The 15,345-nt window shown below is 45.8% G+C and overlaps 1 protein-coding gene and 1 long non-coding RNA gene across 2 annotated transcripts; one reads left to right on the forward strand and one right to left on the reverse strand.

Moving 5' to 3' along the window:
- The first annotated feature begins 2,503 nt into the window (after positions 1–2,503).
- LOC119281829 lies at positions 2,504–8,537 on the forward strand. The gene is made up of 4 exons (XM_037562251.1): positions 2,504–2,737; positions 2,833–2,979; positions 3,065–3,196; positions 8,050–8,537. Exons 1-4 carry the CDS (start codon positions 2,570–2,572, stop codon positions 8,230–8,232), a joined length of 630 nt encoding a protein of 209 aa, XP_037418148.1. The 5' UTR covers positions 2,504–2,569; the 3' UTR covers positions 8,233–8,537.
- Positions 3,195–7,892, reverse strand: LOC119281830. The gene is made up of 4 exons (XR_005138563.1): positions 7,641–7,892; positions 4,917–5,034; positions 4,209–4,289; positions 3,195–3,526 (listed from the first exon to the last, which is right to left on the reverse strand). It is a non-coding gene; the product is annotated as an uncharacterized LOC119281830 (long non-coding RNA).
- Positions 8,538–15,345: the final 6,808 nt, after the last annotated feature.

Raw genomic sequence — 15,345 nt, forward strand, 5'->3', positions numbered from 1 at the left:
GAATTGAATTTTCGCGTGTGTGGATGTTTGCATGTGACAAGTATATAGAGTGCGCGGCGGTAAAAAAAATCACAAGTAAAAAAGCAGCACGGGAAAGAGAAAGCGGAGAGTTTGTTTCGAACCGCTGGCTGCGTGTACATGTCATAAAGTTTTCTTTCTGTTAAGCCAAGCTTAATTGCTAGCAACCCACGAATATGAAGAAGAAGAAACCCCACCTTGAACGGAAGTGGATCCTCTAACATGAAGAAGAGAAGTCACCTAAGCTACAATTCTTTAACTTTTCTCCCTTCGCATCCATATAATTAAGGCTAAAATGACTTGATTTAATTTGCAAATTAAAAATCTATTATATACATTTACAAAAATTACATACAAACAAAATTATGATGTAATAAAATTAAATTTATTTACATGAACAGTAGCCACGCACATAACCTGCTACAAGTAGCTAAGAGCAACTCTAGCAGACCGCGCATCCCGTCCCGACCCGGAAAATAACCGTCAAAATGCGGGTCGGGGCAGGAAAACCTGCCCGACCAGACCCCGCATCTCGCCCCGGCCCGCATAAAAGTTTGGGGGGCCGGCAAAATCTCGGCCCTGACCCGCGTATTCGCGGGTTTCCCCCTCGCCGCTGTGGTGCCCTGCATATAAGCAGAAGCGGTTGGTGGGGGGCATTTCAGCTCGCCATTTCCCCCACCAACCACCTTTCCTCTCTTCCTCGCGCCGCCGACACCCCGTCGCCCAAGATTCCGGCGACAACAGCCGACAGGAGCTCGCCGAAAGGCCGCCACACGCACGAGGCTTCCCCTCCCTTCCACTGCGCCGGCGGGCCGCCGGATTTGCGGATCTGCAGACCTTCATCGCGCGGCCGCCGGATTTGGCTTTGCCAATGGCTGCGCCAAGTGATGGAGTGGTTCGGGAGCATCTCTCGCAGCCCCGGCAAGGGCGCATCGCCGCATGCAGACGGGTTCGCCCTCCCGGCGCCGCCGCCGATTTGCGACCATGGATCCATCCGGCCTCCCACCGGGCTCGGCGCTCGCGTAGCGGCTTTGTGGCTCGCCGTTACCGCTCATAAAGTGAGAAGACTGCACGCAGACAGTGCTGCGGCTTACTTCGGCCACGCCGAAGCACCCCGGATGGGTGTTCTTCAAATGCGAAAACGACGGGTACGTGCACCACCGAATCCACCTCCGGCGCTTGTCCGCCATATCCAATGTTATTGAAAAAGCAAAGAAATGCATTATGTTGGATCAAATCAAAGTGCAAATTTAAGTTTTCCGGGCCGGGAGGAGCTGCGCCAGAGCAGACCCCCGCAAAGCCGACACGTAAAAAAACATATCCGCGGCCGTGCGCGCCGGCCCGCAAAGGCGCTTTTCCGCGAACTGCAAACACGTTTTGTGGGCTGGACGGATGCAGGGTCTGCTAGAGTTGCTCTAAATACAATATTTGCTACAGTATCCATGACTTTCCTTCTTTATTTTGCACAAGATTGCACTGTAGCACAAGTGACTTCCCTCGTTAATGTTAGAGGATCCGCTTCCCCCCTAAACCTCCAGTCTTGTATTTCTCGGAGCAGCGGCCGGCGGCACCGCCCACCACCGGAGGCAGCGGCTTCACCGGAGCAGGTATGTCCTGTTCCCCACCGCTAGGAGGAGGCGGCGAGGTGGCGGCGGGAGCACACGCCCCTCGCACGTACATGGCACACCTAGCGAGGGGTTCGAGCGAGAGTACAACGCGAGGGGATCGAGGAGATGGGCGCGACCTTCACTCCCGTTCACGGGGTTGTTGAGCACGACGACCCTCGTCAGTGAGGCCGTTGCCGGTCGGCGATTGTCGGGGTTGAGTAGCTAGAGAGTATTGCGCTAGGACTACTAGGAGGGAGAAGGGAGGGGATCCGCGGGTGCCGACGCGGGTGATACACGCGCGCGCAGCATTACCTCCGATGCATGTCGAGGCCGTACGGTACGCCGATGGCCGGGGTCGAGACGCCCCAGGTCGAGCCCGAGGTCGCGCCCCGCGCAAGATGGCGTAGCGACGGCTCGCCGGCTGGTCCGGCCCGGCCAGGCCCTGCACGACGCCACGAGCTGGAACGCCGTGGCGTCATGGGCGGCCCTGCGCGCAGCATCTCCGCATGAAGCAGTGGCCTTTGCAACTGCGCATGTAGGATTTGCAACCGGGAGCGCCCTTGGTCAGCGCGCCGGCCTGCTTGCGAGTGCGTTTGGATGCAGTAGTCTATCTGTAACTGTTCTCATGTTACGTTTTCTTGCTCAAATGCAGATGGCGAGAGGCCATGGTGTGCAGTTGGCTCCTCCAGCGCTGACTGAGCTGGGCCGCGTCGGAGTGATAGTCAATTTTGGATCCATCCTGGCTGATATTGCCCCAATGTGAGATATATATATAAACTGTACATCAGAGAGTGTGAGCCCTGTCTTTCATTCGAAAGTGACTTGGGAAAAAAATTCTGATTTCAAGTATTTGTTCTCATTGCAGTTTTGTGGTGATCCTTTCAAACGAATGGAAACAAGTGGATAAATTCTTCAGTATTAAATCCTTCGCGATTAGTGCTGTTATGAATTTCTTGGTGCTTTCTCATGTTCTTTTTGTGAACAAAAATGAAGATCAACACCGAGATGTTGTGTTTGTGAGTGTGGTTGGATTGGTTACCGCTACTGTTTATTCTCTCATGCTCCTAACCCACCGTGTGGTAATGAAAAAGAGCCATTTTGGCCGCGAGTTGGTAAGAAATAGTTTTCGCACACATTTCGGTTAGCTAATTAATAGATTTTCTCCATTGAGTTCTAGTTAAGAATTGCTAAGAGACTTAATTTGCAGATGTGTCTTATCTTACTTTTCTTTCTTGGCGGTTCACTGGCGGTATTGGGTGGTATCTTTGCTGACTATCAAGGCACTGGGCTCATCATAAATGGGTTAGGGACTTCTGTTGTTGTTGTCCTGAATGCACTCACTGTGATTCCTATTGTAAGTTATTATCCAAATAACTACTCCTATATTTCTATGCAAATTAACTCAACGCTTACAAATCCAAAAAATTTCCTTTTTGCAGCTGACTGGTAAGGGATTCCCTGACGATGATACCCTGGCATATACAGTGTCTATGTCCATGCTGAACACCTTCGATTCCATGTTTTTTGTGATGTATGCCCATTTTCTTGGATCCTTTGGCTCATTTCTATCGGTAAGTCCTCATTCTCATGTACTCCAAAATGCTACTCCCTCCGTCCGGAAATACTTGTCATCAAAATGGATAAAAGGGGATGCATCTAGACATATTTAGTTCTAGATACATCTCTTTTTATCCATTTTGATGACAAGTATTTTCGGGCGGAGGGAGTAGTACTTAGAAAACTGTATTCACATGGGTAGTTTTTGGGCACGATTACAATAGAAAGTGAGCTTTCAGTTGCTCGGGTTCCATATGGACGGTGCTTTGGTGATCCAACATTGAGCGGGTCTTTGGGAAAGTTATCACATTCACAATCTGATCTTAACCCATAGGCAACACCTCCTGCAATATGACAACGACGAATGTGACATTTCTATTTTATATTCTACTTCTAATAAGTAAAAGCAAAATTAAACAAATATCAAGGTAATGCATAGTATCATGTGAGCGTTACTCTATTAAAAGTTTAAAACACCTTAGAATGCAGAAATTGCCTAACACTATGGATATATCAAGGGATAAGATTCCACCACTTTTTGAGAAAAGTAGATTGCTTCAGACGGTTGCTCTTTTTTAGAGAAAAAACAGCGTAATGAAACATAGAAGCACGTTAAAGCGGAGTGTACAGCAACAAATTTAAGCTAAAGCACCATAATACATGGAAAGCCACGTGGTTGAAGGTCACATATGGTAACTCCCTACACTGATGTCACATATAATATTTGCTCATCTTATAAACTTGTGAATCATTGGTGATAGTGCCACTAGCTGTCTAACTATCCATTCCAGAACCTGAAAGTCTCTGTATATCTCTATGCTAATTTTAAAGACTCGGTTGATGAACTTCATTGGTGTGGCATTAAATTAGTTATCTGGAGCTGCCTAAAACAAACATTTTTTTATCTGAAAATAAAAATCTGATGGACTAGTCTACGCAAGAAACAGGAGATTGGAATATGCATGCTCGATAATACGACGAGAGTAAATTAAAATCAAAGCGCGAGTCTGAAAAATATAGTCAAACCTGTTCAGGTGAGATGCTGATTATCTAAAAAATCCTTTGTTGAACATCAGTTTTGTAGATCCTCAAACTGCCTCCTCCGATCTATCAACAAGATAGAATGTCAGATGCATAGTATGATTTCATTTGCAGTAAGCCTACACATGCACATGGTAAAATAGATGTTGCTAAACTTATTATCAATATATCATGTAATCATTTGCACGCATTGCTTAACTAATCGATATATCATGTAATCATTTGCATGCATTGCTCAACTAGTCATTTATAATAGAAAAGGGCACTACGTCAAGCAGTCAGCTTTATATAAGTATCTTGGCGTCCAAATCCTGTGGGCTCAATGTGGAAGAAAATATACTATTTAGCAACTGACATTCGAAACACGCACTATCTAAACGATCTTATATTAGTTTACAGAGGTAGTAATACAAACAAACACAGTTAGTGCTTATACATGGCGGTATGATATCATCTTAACATGCATAAAACTAAAAAATTATGTTGAATTTTTGTGCATACCAGTATGTTCTGCTATTGATTGGTTGTTGGAGGTGTAGATGACTATTTATCTAAGATAATACATGAAAACTATATTTGTACATGACCTTCACAGTTGGTGCCTATTCAAACAGATGAAATAAAATAAAATAATATACTCCATTGTAAAATAATTGGAACAGAGGGAGTACAAAATTAAAGTTGCATACACACTTCAAAAGAGAAACGAGTGCCTCCACTCCATTGTAAGTCATATCATAAGCCAAGCCACAAGCTGGTGGAAGATCATTCATATCTCTGGATTTGGTGCAGTGAGAGGAGGGCGTAGAGCCTGTGTTCAAAAGGGGGAAGAACAAGGACACTGAGAAAACAGAAAATAAGATACAACATTTACTTTTAGCTAGCTATGAACAGCAAATTTATCTAGACTCTTCTGTTACTGATTTTGACAAAAATACAAAACTTACCATTATGTTAAAGATAAGGGCATCCCCAATGCCATACATAAAAAAAAAATCAAAATGTACACACCAAATGTACGTGGACACGCCCGGGCGTGGACCACGGACAGCTTTAGGGGAGCCGACCATCCAACCCGGTGCACCAAACAAAAGCGGACACGGAATTTTCATTAGTATTTAGGATTTTTTATAACATGGCAAAAGTTAACCGACCCTAGCCTACTCTTTGCTGGCCGTGGGCATGTCTGTGTTCCACGTTCTACTTCGTGCCAAATGAGGGCACGTCCGTCTCCACGTCCTACTAGTCGGAGTTTACCGCCTGGCCGTGGACGGTCCGGCCTCGTGGTCATTGCGACCCGACACGAACGACGCGGAGCTACCAGCGTTGGCGGTGTTCGCATCCGCCTCCACCACAATCTCCTCAAACAGGCGGACGCGCTCCGCCTCCGCCGCAATCTTCTCAAACGGCAAAATGGCACATGCGCCGCGCATGGACTCGTACAATGCTCACTGCTCATCCATGGTCCCCGGATTCTCTACGAGCATGATCGCGAGGAGGCGCCTGCTCGTCGGCGATCTAGCCCTCCACGGGCTGGTGGTGCTCAAGGATTTGCAGGTTGTACCGCTCCTGCAACATCCAAAACACGGAGACCAGCATCGCCTGCTCCTCCAGCTCTGCCTCCGCCATGACAGAGTTGTATTGTGCCTCCACCTGCTGCAAGGTGAACCTGGCAGCCGCCGCTACTCCGCGTCCTCCATGGCCACATCGTCCGAGCTCTCCTCCGAAGAAGAAGCTCAGTGGCTCTCCCGTCATAATGCGGGCGCCGACATCGTGGCGGCGTCGCGGCAAAAGGGTCTTCAACCACCCACGACTGGGCTCAGCCATTGGTCCGGAGGTCGAAGAAGGAGATGAGGCTCAGAGGGAAGAGGTGGTGCGCCAGCTGAGGTAAGATGAAGTGTGATGGGACTCGGAGGTGGTGCGGGTTTGTGTCGTGGTCGGCGCTCTTTAAATAGCGGGCGTCTAGGCAGGCGACGACGACTTGAATGCGTCAGGCAGGCGTAGCGACGACTTCTAAGAGCATGTACAATGGTGGCATATGGATGCATATGCTCCATGAGAAAAAAGTAGGTTGAGGCAACTACATTGATTTTTTCTCCCAAACGCAAGCTACTACCAGTGGGCCTCATCAACGAAAAGAAATAGAGACTTTAGGACACATGCATCTCTACTCTCCACTTCAACTTTTTAGCTTTTTACACCGGACCACACTCTTTTCTCCTCAAGCATCCGCCTCCTGCAGAGGATCCCGCTTCCCCATCCAAACCTACTTTTCCTGACATCCGATCCTACATGGCATATGGGGCATCACCCTGGGGCTATGCATTGGCCATACCTAATTCATCGCGACTACGTGAGTGCCAGGCGGACGGACGGTCAGTCCGCTTGAATTCGGTAGGAAGCCGCCCTGTCTGGTCATGTATGCTTCGAACTGGCATTACCGCGGCGCCGAGAGCAAGCACACGCGGCGTGAGCGGTGGGCTGGAGCAGGCGCCGAGAGCAAGCACACGCGGCGTGAGCGGTGGGCTGGAGCAGGCGCCTTGACCGTTACACCAGTGTGAATGCCGTGTTGTTTGGCCAGGCATGCGCCAATGGCCGGTCAAAGTCCAATCTAGACCGGCATGAATGCGGCGCGGAGAGCGGACTAGCGGTAGAAGCGGAACGAGAGAGAGTTCTGTGTGGGCTGTGGGTGTCGGACATCTACGTGGCAAGTGTCCTGACGACCGCAAACCTCACCAAACTTTGCGTCTGGTTTGCGGGATTTTGGACGCGCGGGCCGGCCCGTGGACGTTTGATGCACGGCGTTGGATGGCACAAAGTGCCCGGACCGCATTTACGGGTGGTTTGATGCACGGCGTTGCCCTAACATTAGCATTCGCTGTAATATAAACCATGAACCCACGGTAACTTATGTACCAATGCCAATCGAAATGGCGTTAGCATGTAAAGAAAACTGTGTATCAGCTGATGTTTTCGTCCACACATCCTTGATAACACATGTGTCATAACAGATCATGTTTGGATGTCTTCAACAAATTCTAAGGTTCGTCCAATATTGGTGGGTATTCTGGTGATATAACATAGTACCATGTATCCTACTACATCAAGGTTCAAACTGTGTTAATGATGTATTATAGACAACGAAATAGCAATTGACATTCAACAAAAAAACTGCAGTCTCTAAAAAAACCAGTATTTTTTTTTCTAATATAAAAGGGATCTATCTGCCCTTTAGCAATATCCATAACTTTGAGGAAAAACGAGGGAGTAGCTGTGATGGATTTAATGCATGGAGAAGGAGTTCTGAAGGGCACACTATCAAGGTGTAGATTAGATGGACACCAACATGGAAAGTGCCACTAGGTAGAAATCCATAGAAGAAAGAGAGGCAAGGGGAGTGGGAACACCAGATCATACCTTGATTCTGAGCCTGAGAGGGGGAGGAGGCAAGATGCCCACCACCGGCTTGCGCTCCCGGCGAGCCACTGCTGGATCCTGAGAGGGGGACGAGGCAGGGAGCACGTCGGCCAGTGCTCCTGAATCCTGAGAGGGGAGTAGGTGAGGAGCCCACCACCGGCTTGCCGTAAGCGAGCTGCTGTAGAGGATGCAGATCTGGACCGCCGCCATCGTCGGCAAGGGAGAGGGAGATGAGCGAGGGAAGAGAGGGGTTTGGATGTGAAGGACAAGGAAAGAGAAGTAGTAGTATTAGGAGGATCCTTTTTTGCTAATTGTACGCGCGGCAGCAGGGGTTCCATGACAAATTGACAATTTACCTATCTATATATTGATCTGGTCTAACTCCTCGTTTTTTCTTATTTTTACGCAGGTGGTCAGTCTTCTGAATGCTTTGGGTGGGGTGGTGCTGTTTCTCCTGTTGACTGTGTCTGCACTGCGGAAGGGGCTACGGAAGGTCAAGAACTGGTGTCAGTCATGCGCCGCAAGCTGCGGCGGCTTCTTTCGGCTCATCAGTTTCATTATCAGCTTTGGTCGCCACGGCAGGAACGACTGAATGGATCGAGAGAGTTTCGGAGAACTGCTTTGCCGGCGAAAACCAAAACTGTCCCTTGAAACAAAGTTTTGTAATGATATGGCCACCTGACGATCAGCTATGTCGCCGGTGTGCACTGTTTGCAGTTTGCCCCGAAGTTTTGTAGTGATCTGGCCACGTGACGATCAGGATATGTCGCCAGTGTGCACTGTTTGCAGTTTTATTCGTACCCTTTATTTCTCACTTTGTAGGAGATATATACTACAGTATAAGTTAACAGCGCAACGGCAGAACCATATATGGGTCATCCGATTCAATGTTATATGTGCTTGGGGATTTGCCTTGGTTGCTTTTTTCTCCTGTTGTTTGGTTGCTTGTTGGCATGGTCTGATGGTTGTTGCACAGGCTCTTGTATCTGAATGGTTCTCCATGTTGGAGGGTCACTTCTCGCGCTGAGCTCTCGCCTTTCGAGACCGCGCGCGTTGTGCGTCACTCTGACGCCGGTGTCCACCTTCCTCCGCCGTCGGCCACTCCGGCGACGTCGTCCCTCTCCCTTCCAGCCATGAGCTCCAGCCCGAACTCCGTTGCAGCTCCTTCCCGCAGAGCAGGAGACCGGCCAACGGTCTCGGGGCTGGGGACCTCCTCATGTTCCGAGTTGTCCGGCGGCCGTGGTGCTGAGGAGGTTTCGTCGGGCGCACGTCGGCCAATGGGCGGTCACGGCGCTGCGGTGAAGGTCGCTGGTGCCGCTCGGCCGGAGTGCAGCCGCCGCCAAGGGGCGTCCTGTGTCCCGTCCTCCCCTTCAAAGAGGACACTCTGGAGGCGCCATCACGACCGGGATCTGCAGGCGTTGAGGCCGCGCCTGCCTTCCCCCTCCCCCTCCCCGTCCCCATCCTCTTCGAGGCGCGAGGTTTCCCCGGATATAGAGAGGCATTGCTTCTGGTGCTTGCGTGAGGGTCACTTCCGGTGAGACTGCACCAACCTCATCGTCTGCATCAGGTGTGGTCTCGAGGGCCATGGCTATGGAGACTGCAAGCGGCCACGCAGTCCTTCCACGGAGATGGAGCTCCGGTGGCTCGTTGTGGCCATGGTGGCGTGCAGGGTGGCAGGTGGTTTGGGTCCCTCTATACGTCTCCTCATATCTACTTTTCCTAACGCTTTTGCTTTTGTTTTGGACTCTAATTTGCATGATTTGAATGAAACTAACCCGGACTGACGTTGTTTTCAGCAGAACTATCATAGTGTTGTTTTGTGCAGAAATAAAAGTTCTTGCATTGGAACGAAACTTTATGGAGATTTATTTCAGAATAAATAAAAAATACCGGGACCAAGAACCACCGGACGGGGTGCCCTGGGTGAGCACGATACAGCAGGGCGCGCCACCCTAGGCATGCCCTGGTGGGTCGTGCCAACCTGGTGGCCCACTGACCCTAATTTCGATGCTATAAAATATTATTTTTGGAGAAAAAATCAGGAAGAAAGTTTTATCGCGTTTTGCGATACGGAGCCGCCGCACCTCCCGTTCTTCGTCGGGAATCCGGAGAGGGGAATCTTCGGTCTTCGTCATCACCAACCCTCCTTCATCACCAATTTCATGATGCTCCCCACCGGGTGTGAGTAATTCCTTCGTAGGCTCACTGGCTGGTGAGGAGTTGGATGAGATTTATCGTGTAATCGAGTTAGTTTTGTTAGGGCTTGATCCCTAGTATCCACTATGTTCTAAGATCGATGTTGTTATGACTTTGCCATGCTTAATGCTTGTCATTTAGGGCTCGAGTGCCATGATTTCCGATCTGAACCATTTATGTTTTCACCATTATATCTATGTTATAGATCCGATCTTGCAAGTCATATTCACCTGTTACGTGTTATGATCCGTAAAACCCAGGGTGACAGAAATCGGGATACTTTCTGGTGATGACCGTAGTTTGAGGAGTTCATGTATTCACTATGTGTTAATGCTTTGTTCCGGTTCTCTATCCCAAATATATTTATGAACTGGAGCTAGTGTCGTATCGCCCTAGGTTATGACTATTATATGATGAATATAATCCAACAAATGCAACGATCCAATGCCTACGGATTTTCCGCATATTGCTCTTGCTAAGTTACTACTGTTGTTGTTACTGTTACACTTGCTACAAAATTATCACTACTGTTACTGTTACTATTTCTACCGTTACCACTGCTATCAGCACTATCATGTTACTATGCTACTGATCATGTTGCTGCAGATATTTAATCTCCAAGTGTGGTTCAATTGACAACTCAACTGCTAATACTTACAAATATTCTTTGGCTCCCCTTGTGTCGAATCTATAAATTTGGGTTGAATACTCTACCCTCGAAAACTGTTGCGATCCCCTATACTTGTGGGTTATCAAGACCTTTTTCTGGCGTCGTTGCCGGGGAGCATAGCTATATTTTTTGAGTCACTTGGAATTATTATCTATTTATCACTATGAAGAATCTGAAGGATGCCAAAACCAAGATCGTTCCCTCTAGGACGAGGGGAGGTTAGGAACTGCCATCATACTCTGCACTTGATTCACCCTCTGTTTTGAGTAGACTTGCAACACCACCACATGCTATTAATCCTGATATATCAGAAGTTATTGATGATGCTACTTCTGCTATAAATGATAGTCATGATGATGCTAGTACCTTGCTTGATGATAATGTGCCACTAGGTGAATTTCTTGATGAACAACTTGCTAGAACTAAAGATATTGAGAATGCTGAAACTGATGAAGCTCCTGAAACTGAAATTCTTGAAACACCTATTAGACCTTGCTCTCCTAGATTTGAAATGCCTAAGATATCTGAAGGTTATGTTATGGATGGGGAGATAGCTAGAGACTTTCTTGCTTGCAATGATAGAGATGATCTTAAGAAATTATTATGCAAACTGAAGGAGAAATCCTTGAATGCTAGAATGAAATGTGATCCTAAGTTTGCTACTTCACCTATCTTTGTTACCGATAAGTATTATGAATTCTCTATTGACCCAGAGTTAATTACTTTGGTTGAATCTGGTCCTTTCCATGGCTATGAAAATGAAACTGTTGTGGCACATCTTACTAAGTTGAATGATATAGCCACCCTTTTTGCTCATGATGAGAAAATTTTCTACTATTATATTCTCAAGTTATTTCCATTCTCGATAAAGGGTGATGCTAAGATATAGTACAATGCTCTTACTCCTGGTTGTGTGCGTAGTCCCGAGGATATGATTTATTACTTCTCTGAATTTTTTTCTGCTCATAAGAAACAAACTGCCTTACAGGAAATAATATTTAACTTTGTGCAAATTGAAGAAGAGAGTCTCCCACAAGCTTAGGGGAGGCTTCTCCAATTGCTTAATGCTTTGCCTGATCATCCACTTAAGAAAAATAAAATACTTGAGATCTTCTATAATGAACTAACCGATGCTTCTAGGAACTTCCTAGAAAGTTGTGTTGATTGTGTTTTGAGGGAACGAACTGTTGAACAAGCTGAGGAACTATTGAATAATATATTGAAGAATTATGATGATTGGACTCTTCCTGAACTACCGCCTAAACCCACTCCGAAGAAGAGGGGTATCTTATTTCTCAGTCCTGAAGATATGCAAGAGGCAAAAAAATGTATGAAGGAAAAATGTATTAAGGCTGAAGATGTTAAAAATTTACCTCCTATTGAAGAAATGCATGGACTTGACACACCACCAGCACCGGTGGTAGATGTAAATTCTTTATTAAAGTTTGATGAAGGTGATATCCTTTATAATAAACATCCTAGTCAATGCCTTTATGAATTTGATAACTACATTAGAAAACAAGAATACTTCAATGCAAATGTTATGAAGCAATTGAAATACAGTTCTGATACGATTGCTCGCTTGAGTAACTTGTTATTTAGAATCACTAATGATGTTAGAGGTGTCAGAAAACATGCTTCTATGGTTCAAACCCAATTAGAACAAGTTGCTAAATCTCAAAGAGAATTGCTTAATGAATGAATAATAATATGAATGATCTTGCTGTTAGAGTAATGACTAGAGGAGGTAGAATGACTCAGGAACCACTTTATCCGAAGGGTCATCCTAATAGAATTGAACAAGACTCTCAAAGAATTAATACTAATGCACCTAGTCCTTGTAAAAGGAGGAAGAAAAAGAAAAATGTCAGGACTTTGCATACCTCTAGTGAACCTGAAATAGAAAAACCTCCTAAGGATAATAATGATGTCTCTACCTCAGATGCTGAAACTCAATCTAGTAATGAACATTCACCTAGTGATAATGAAAAAGATAATGATGATGCTCATGAAGACACCCAATCAGACAATGATAAAGAACCAGATAATGATGTTGAGATTAAACCCGATGTTGATCTTGATAACCCACACTACTGCAGGATGCTGCTAACGCGACACTACGATCAGAGACCCTTTGACGAAACTGTGTGCAATGCCATAATCGCAAATGGTGGTGTAAAAAACCATCAAAAAGGTGCAAAACGTTTGCGATGATGAATGCATCAAACACGGTTCAGATTTTAGTTGCATGTGCGATTCAGGGCATACGGTTCAGTTCAATTAACCGTTTTCAATGAGGAGGAACAAAAGAAATGGGCAACCGGATGAAGGTGTGTGCGATGTGCAACATATGGTTCACTCGGATGAACTGTTTGTGATTAGGCAACACAAAAGAAACGGTCAGCCGGATCAAGGTGTGTGCAATGTACAACATACAATTCACTCAGATGAACTGTTTGTGATTAGGAAACACAAAAGAAACGGTCAGCCAGATCAAGGTGTGTGCGATATACGACATGCGGTTCACTCGAATGAACTGTTTGCGTTGAGACAAGAGAACAGAAACGGTTCAATATAACAAATACAATAAATATTGCAAGGTTCAAATTCAAAGATTACAACACCCAAATTCAAACATTGCAAGCTGCGTTGTTTCTGAAAAGGGATCATCCGCTGACAAGTCATGTATGGGTTTGACACAATGACTTCCAATTGCTTTGCCATATGCTCTTCCAATACGAAGTTTAGCATTTTTGGAGGCTCTTCCATTCCACAGCACCTGTCGGCTCTGATAATCATACCATTCATCTTTCCTAATTAAATGCCTGTTCAACCTCAGTACTCTCAGCACCTTTGCTCTGGCAAGAAAGAACCTGGCGAGTGTAATCTCCGATAAGGACCCTCGGTAGGAGCTCAAAGTAATATTTGAGAGATGCAGATCCAGGCATTCGATGTGATTGTCTTTATAAACATTATCCACCTCTGGGCCTATTATTATCTGCAAAAGAAGAGAATGTGTTAGTGCCTACATGCAGTTTTGAATACTGCTTGATGACCCACAAGTGTAGGGGATCTATCGTAGTCCTTACAATAAGTAAGAGTGTCGAACCCAACGAGGAGCAGAAGAAATTGATAAGCGGTTTTCAGTAAGGTTTTCTCTGCAAGCACTGAAATTGTAGGTGATATATAGTTTTGTGATAAGATAAATAGTAACGAGTAACAAGTAAATAAAGTAAATAAAGTGCAGCAAAATGGCCCAATCATTTATGTAGCAAAGGATAAGCCTGGACAATTTATAATAATAATAAAGGAGCTCCCGAGGACACATGGGAATTATCGTCAAGCTAGTTTTCATCACGTTCATACGATTCGCGTTTGGTACTTTGATAATTTGATATGTGGGTGGACCGGTGCTTGGGTACTGCCCTTACTTGGACAAGCATCCCACTTATGATTAACCCCTATTGCAAGCGTCCACAACTACAAAAGAAGTATTAAGGTAAACCTAACCACAACATTAAACGTATGGATCCAAATCAGCCCCTAACGAAGCAACACATAAACTAGGGTTTAAGCTTCTGTCACTCTAGCAACCCATCATCTACTTATTACTTCCCAATGCCTTCCTCTAGGCCCAAATAATGGTGAAGTGTCATGTAGTCGAAGTTCACATAACACCACTAGAGGAAAAGACAACATACATCTCATCAAAATATCGAACGAATACCAAATTCACATGACTACTAATAGCAAGACTTCACCCATGTCCTCAGGAACAAACGTAACTACTCACAAAGCATATTCATGTTCATAATCAGAGGGGTAATAATATGCATTAAGGATCTGAACATATGATCTTCCACCAAGTAAACCAACTAACATCAACTACAAGGAGTAATCAACACTACTAGCAACCCACAAGTACCAATTTGTGGTTTGGATACAAGATTGGATACAAGAGATGAACTAAGGTTTTGAGAGGAGATGGTGCTAGTGAAGATGTTGATGGAGATTGACCCCCTCCCGATGAGAGGATCGTTGGTGATGATGTTGGTGATGATTTCCCCCTCCCGGAGGGAAGTGTCCCCGACAGAACAGCTCCGCCAGAGCCCTAGATTGGTTCCGCCAAGGTTCCGCCTTGTGGCGGCGGAGTTTCGTCCCGTAACCTTGCCCACGATTTTTTCCAGGGTAAAAGCTCTAATATAGCAGAACATGGACACCGGGGGCCCACCAGGGGATCTAGGAGATAGGGGACGCACCCAGTAGGGGGGGACGCGCCCAGTGGGGGGGGGCACTCTCCTGGATGAGGTGTGGGCCCCCTGGTGTATTTCTTTCACCCAATAATTCTTATTAATTCCAAAAAGATGTTTCGTGGAGTTTCAGGACTTTTGGAGCAGTGTAGAATAGGTTTCCAATGTTTGCTCCTTTTCCAGCCAGAATTCCAGCTGCCGGCATTCCCCCTCTTCATGATAAACCTTGTAAAATAAGAGAGAATACCATAAGTATTGAGATATAATGTGTAATAACAGCCCATAATGCAATAAATATTGATATAAAAGCATGATGCAAAATGGACGTATCAACTCCCCCAAGCTTAGACCTCGCTTGTCCTCAAGCGGAAGCCGATATCGAAAAATATGTCCACATGTTTTGAGATAGAGGTGTCGATAAAAAATTAAAATACGGATATGAGGGCATCATGATCATTCTTATAATAGCAACATGTATAGATTTTATCATATGATTTCTTATGCTCAAGTAACAATCAATTCACAATGTTAAGTATGGTTCAAAAACTTCATTGGGAACTAACAAACTATAATCTCAGTCATTGAAGCA

Source organism: Triticum dicoccoides, chromosome 3B (assembly GCF_002162155.2).
Source record: "Triticum dicoccoides isolate Atlit2015 ecotype Zavitan chromosome 3B, WEW_v2.0, whole genome shotgun sequence".
In the NCBI taxonomy this organism is placed as follows: Eukaryota; Viridiplantae; Streptophyta; class Magnoliopsida; order Poales; family Poaceae; genus Triticum; species Triticum dicoccoides.

Excerpts from the sequence above, each read along its gene's own strand:
- LOC119281829 (XM_037562251.1), top strand. The coding sequence starts at position 2,570 with ATGAATTTCTTGGTGCTTTCTCATGTTCTTTTTGTGAACAAAAATGAA. Across the intron at positions 2,738-2,832 it reads GCCATTTTGGCCGCGAGTTG|ATGTGTCTTATCTTACTTTT; the intron begins GTAAGAAATAGT and ends CTTAATTTGCAG. Across the intron at positions 2,980-3,064 it reads CACTCACTGTGATTCCTATT|CTGACTGGTAAGGGATTCCC; the intron begins GTAAGTTATTAT and ends TCCTTTTTGCAG.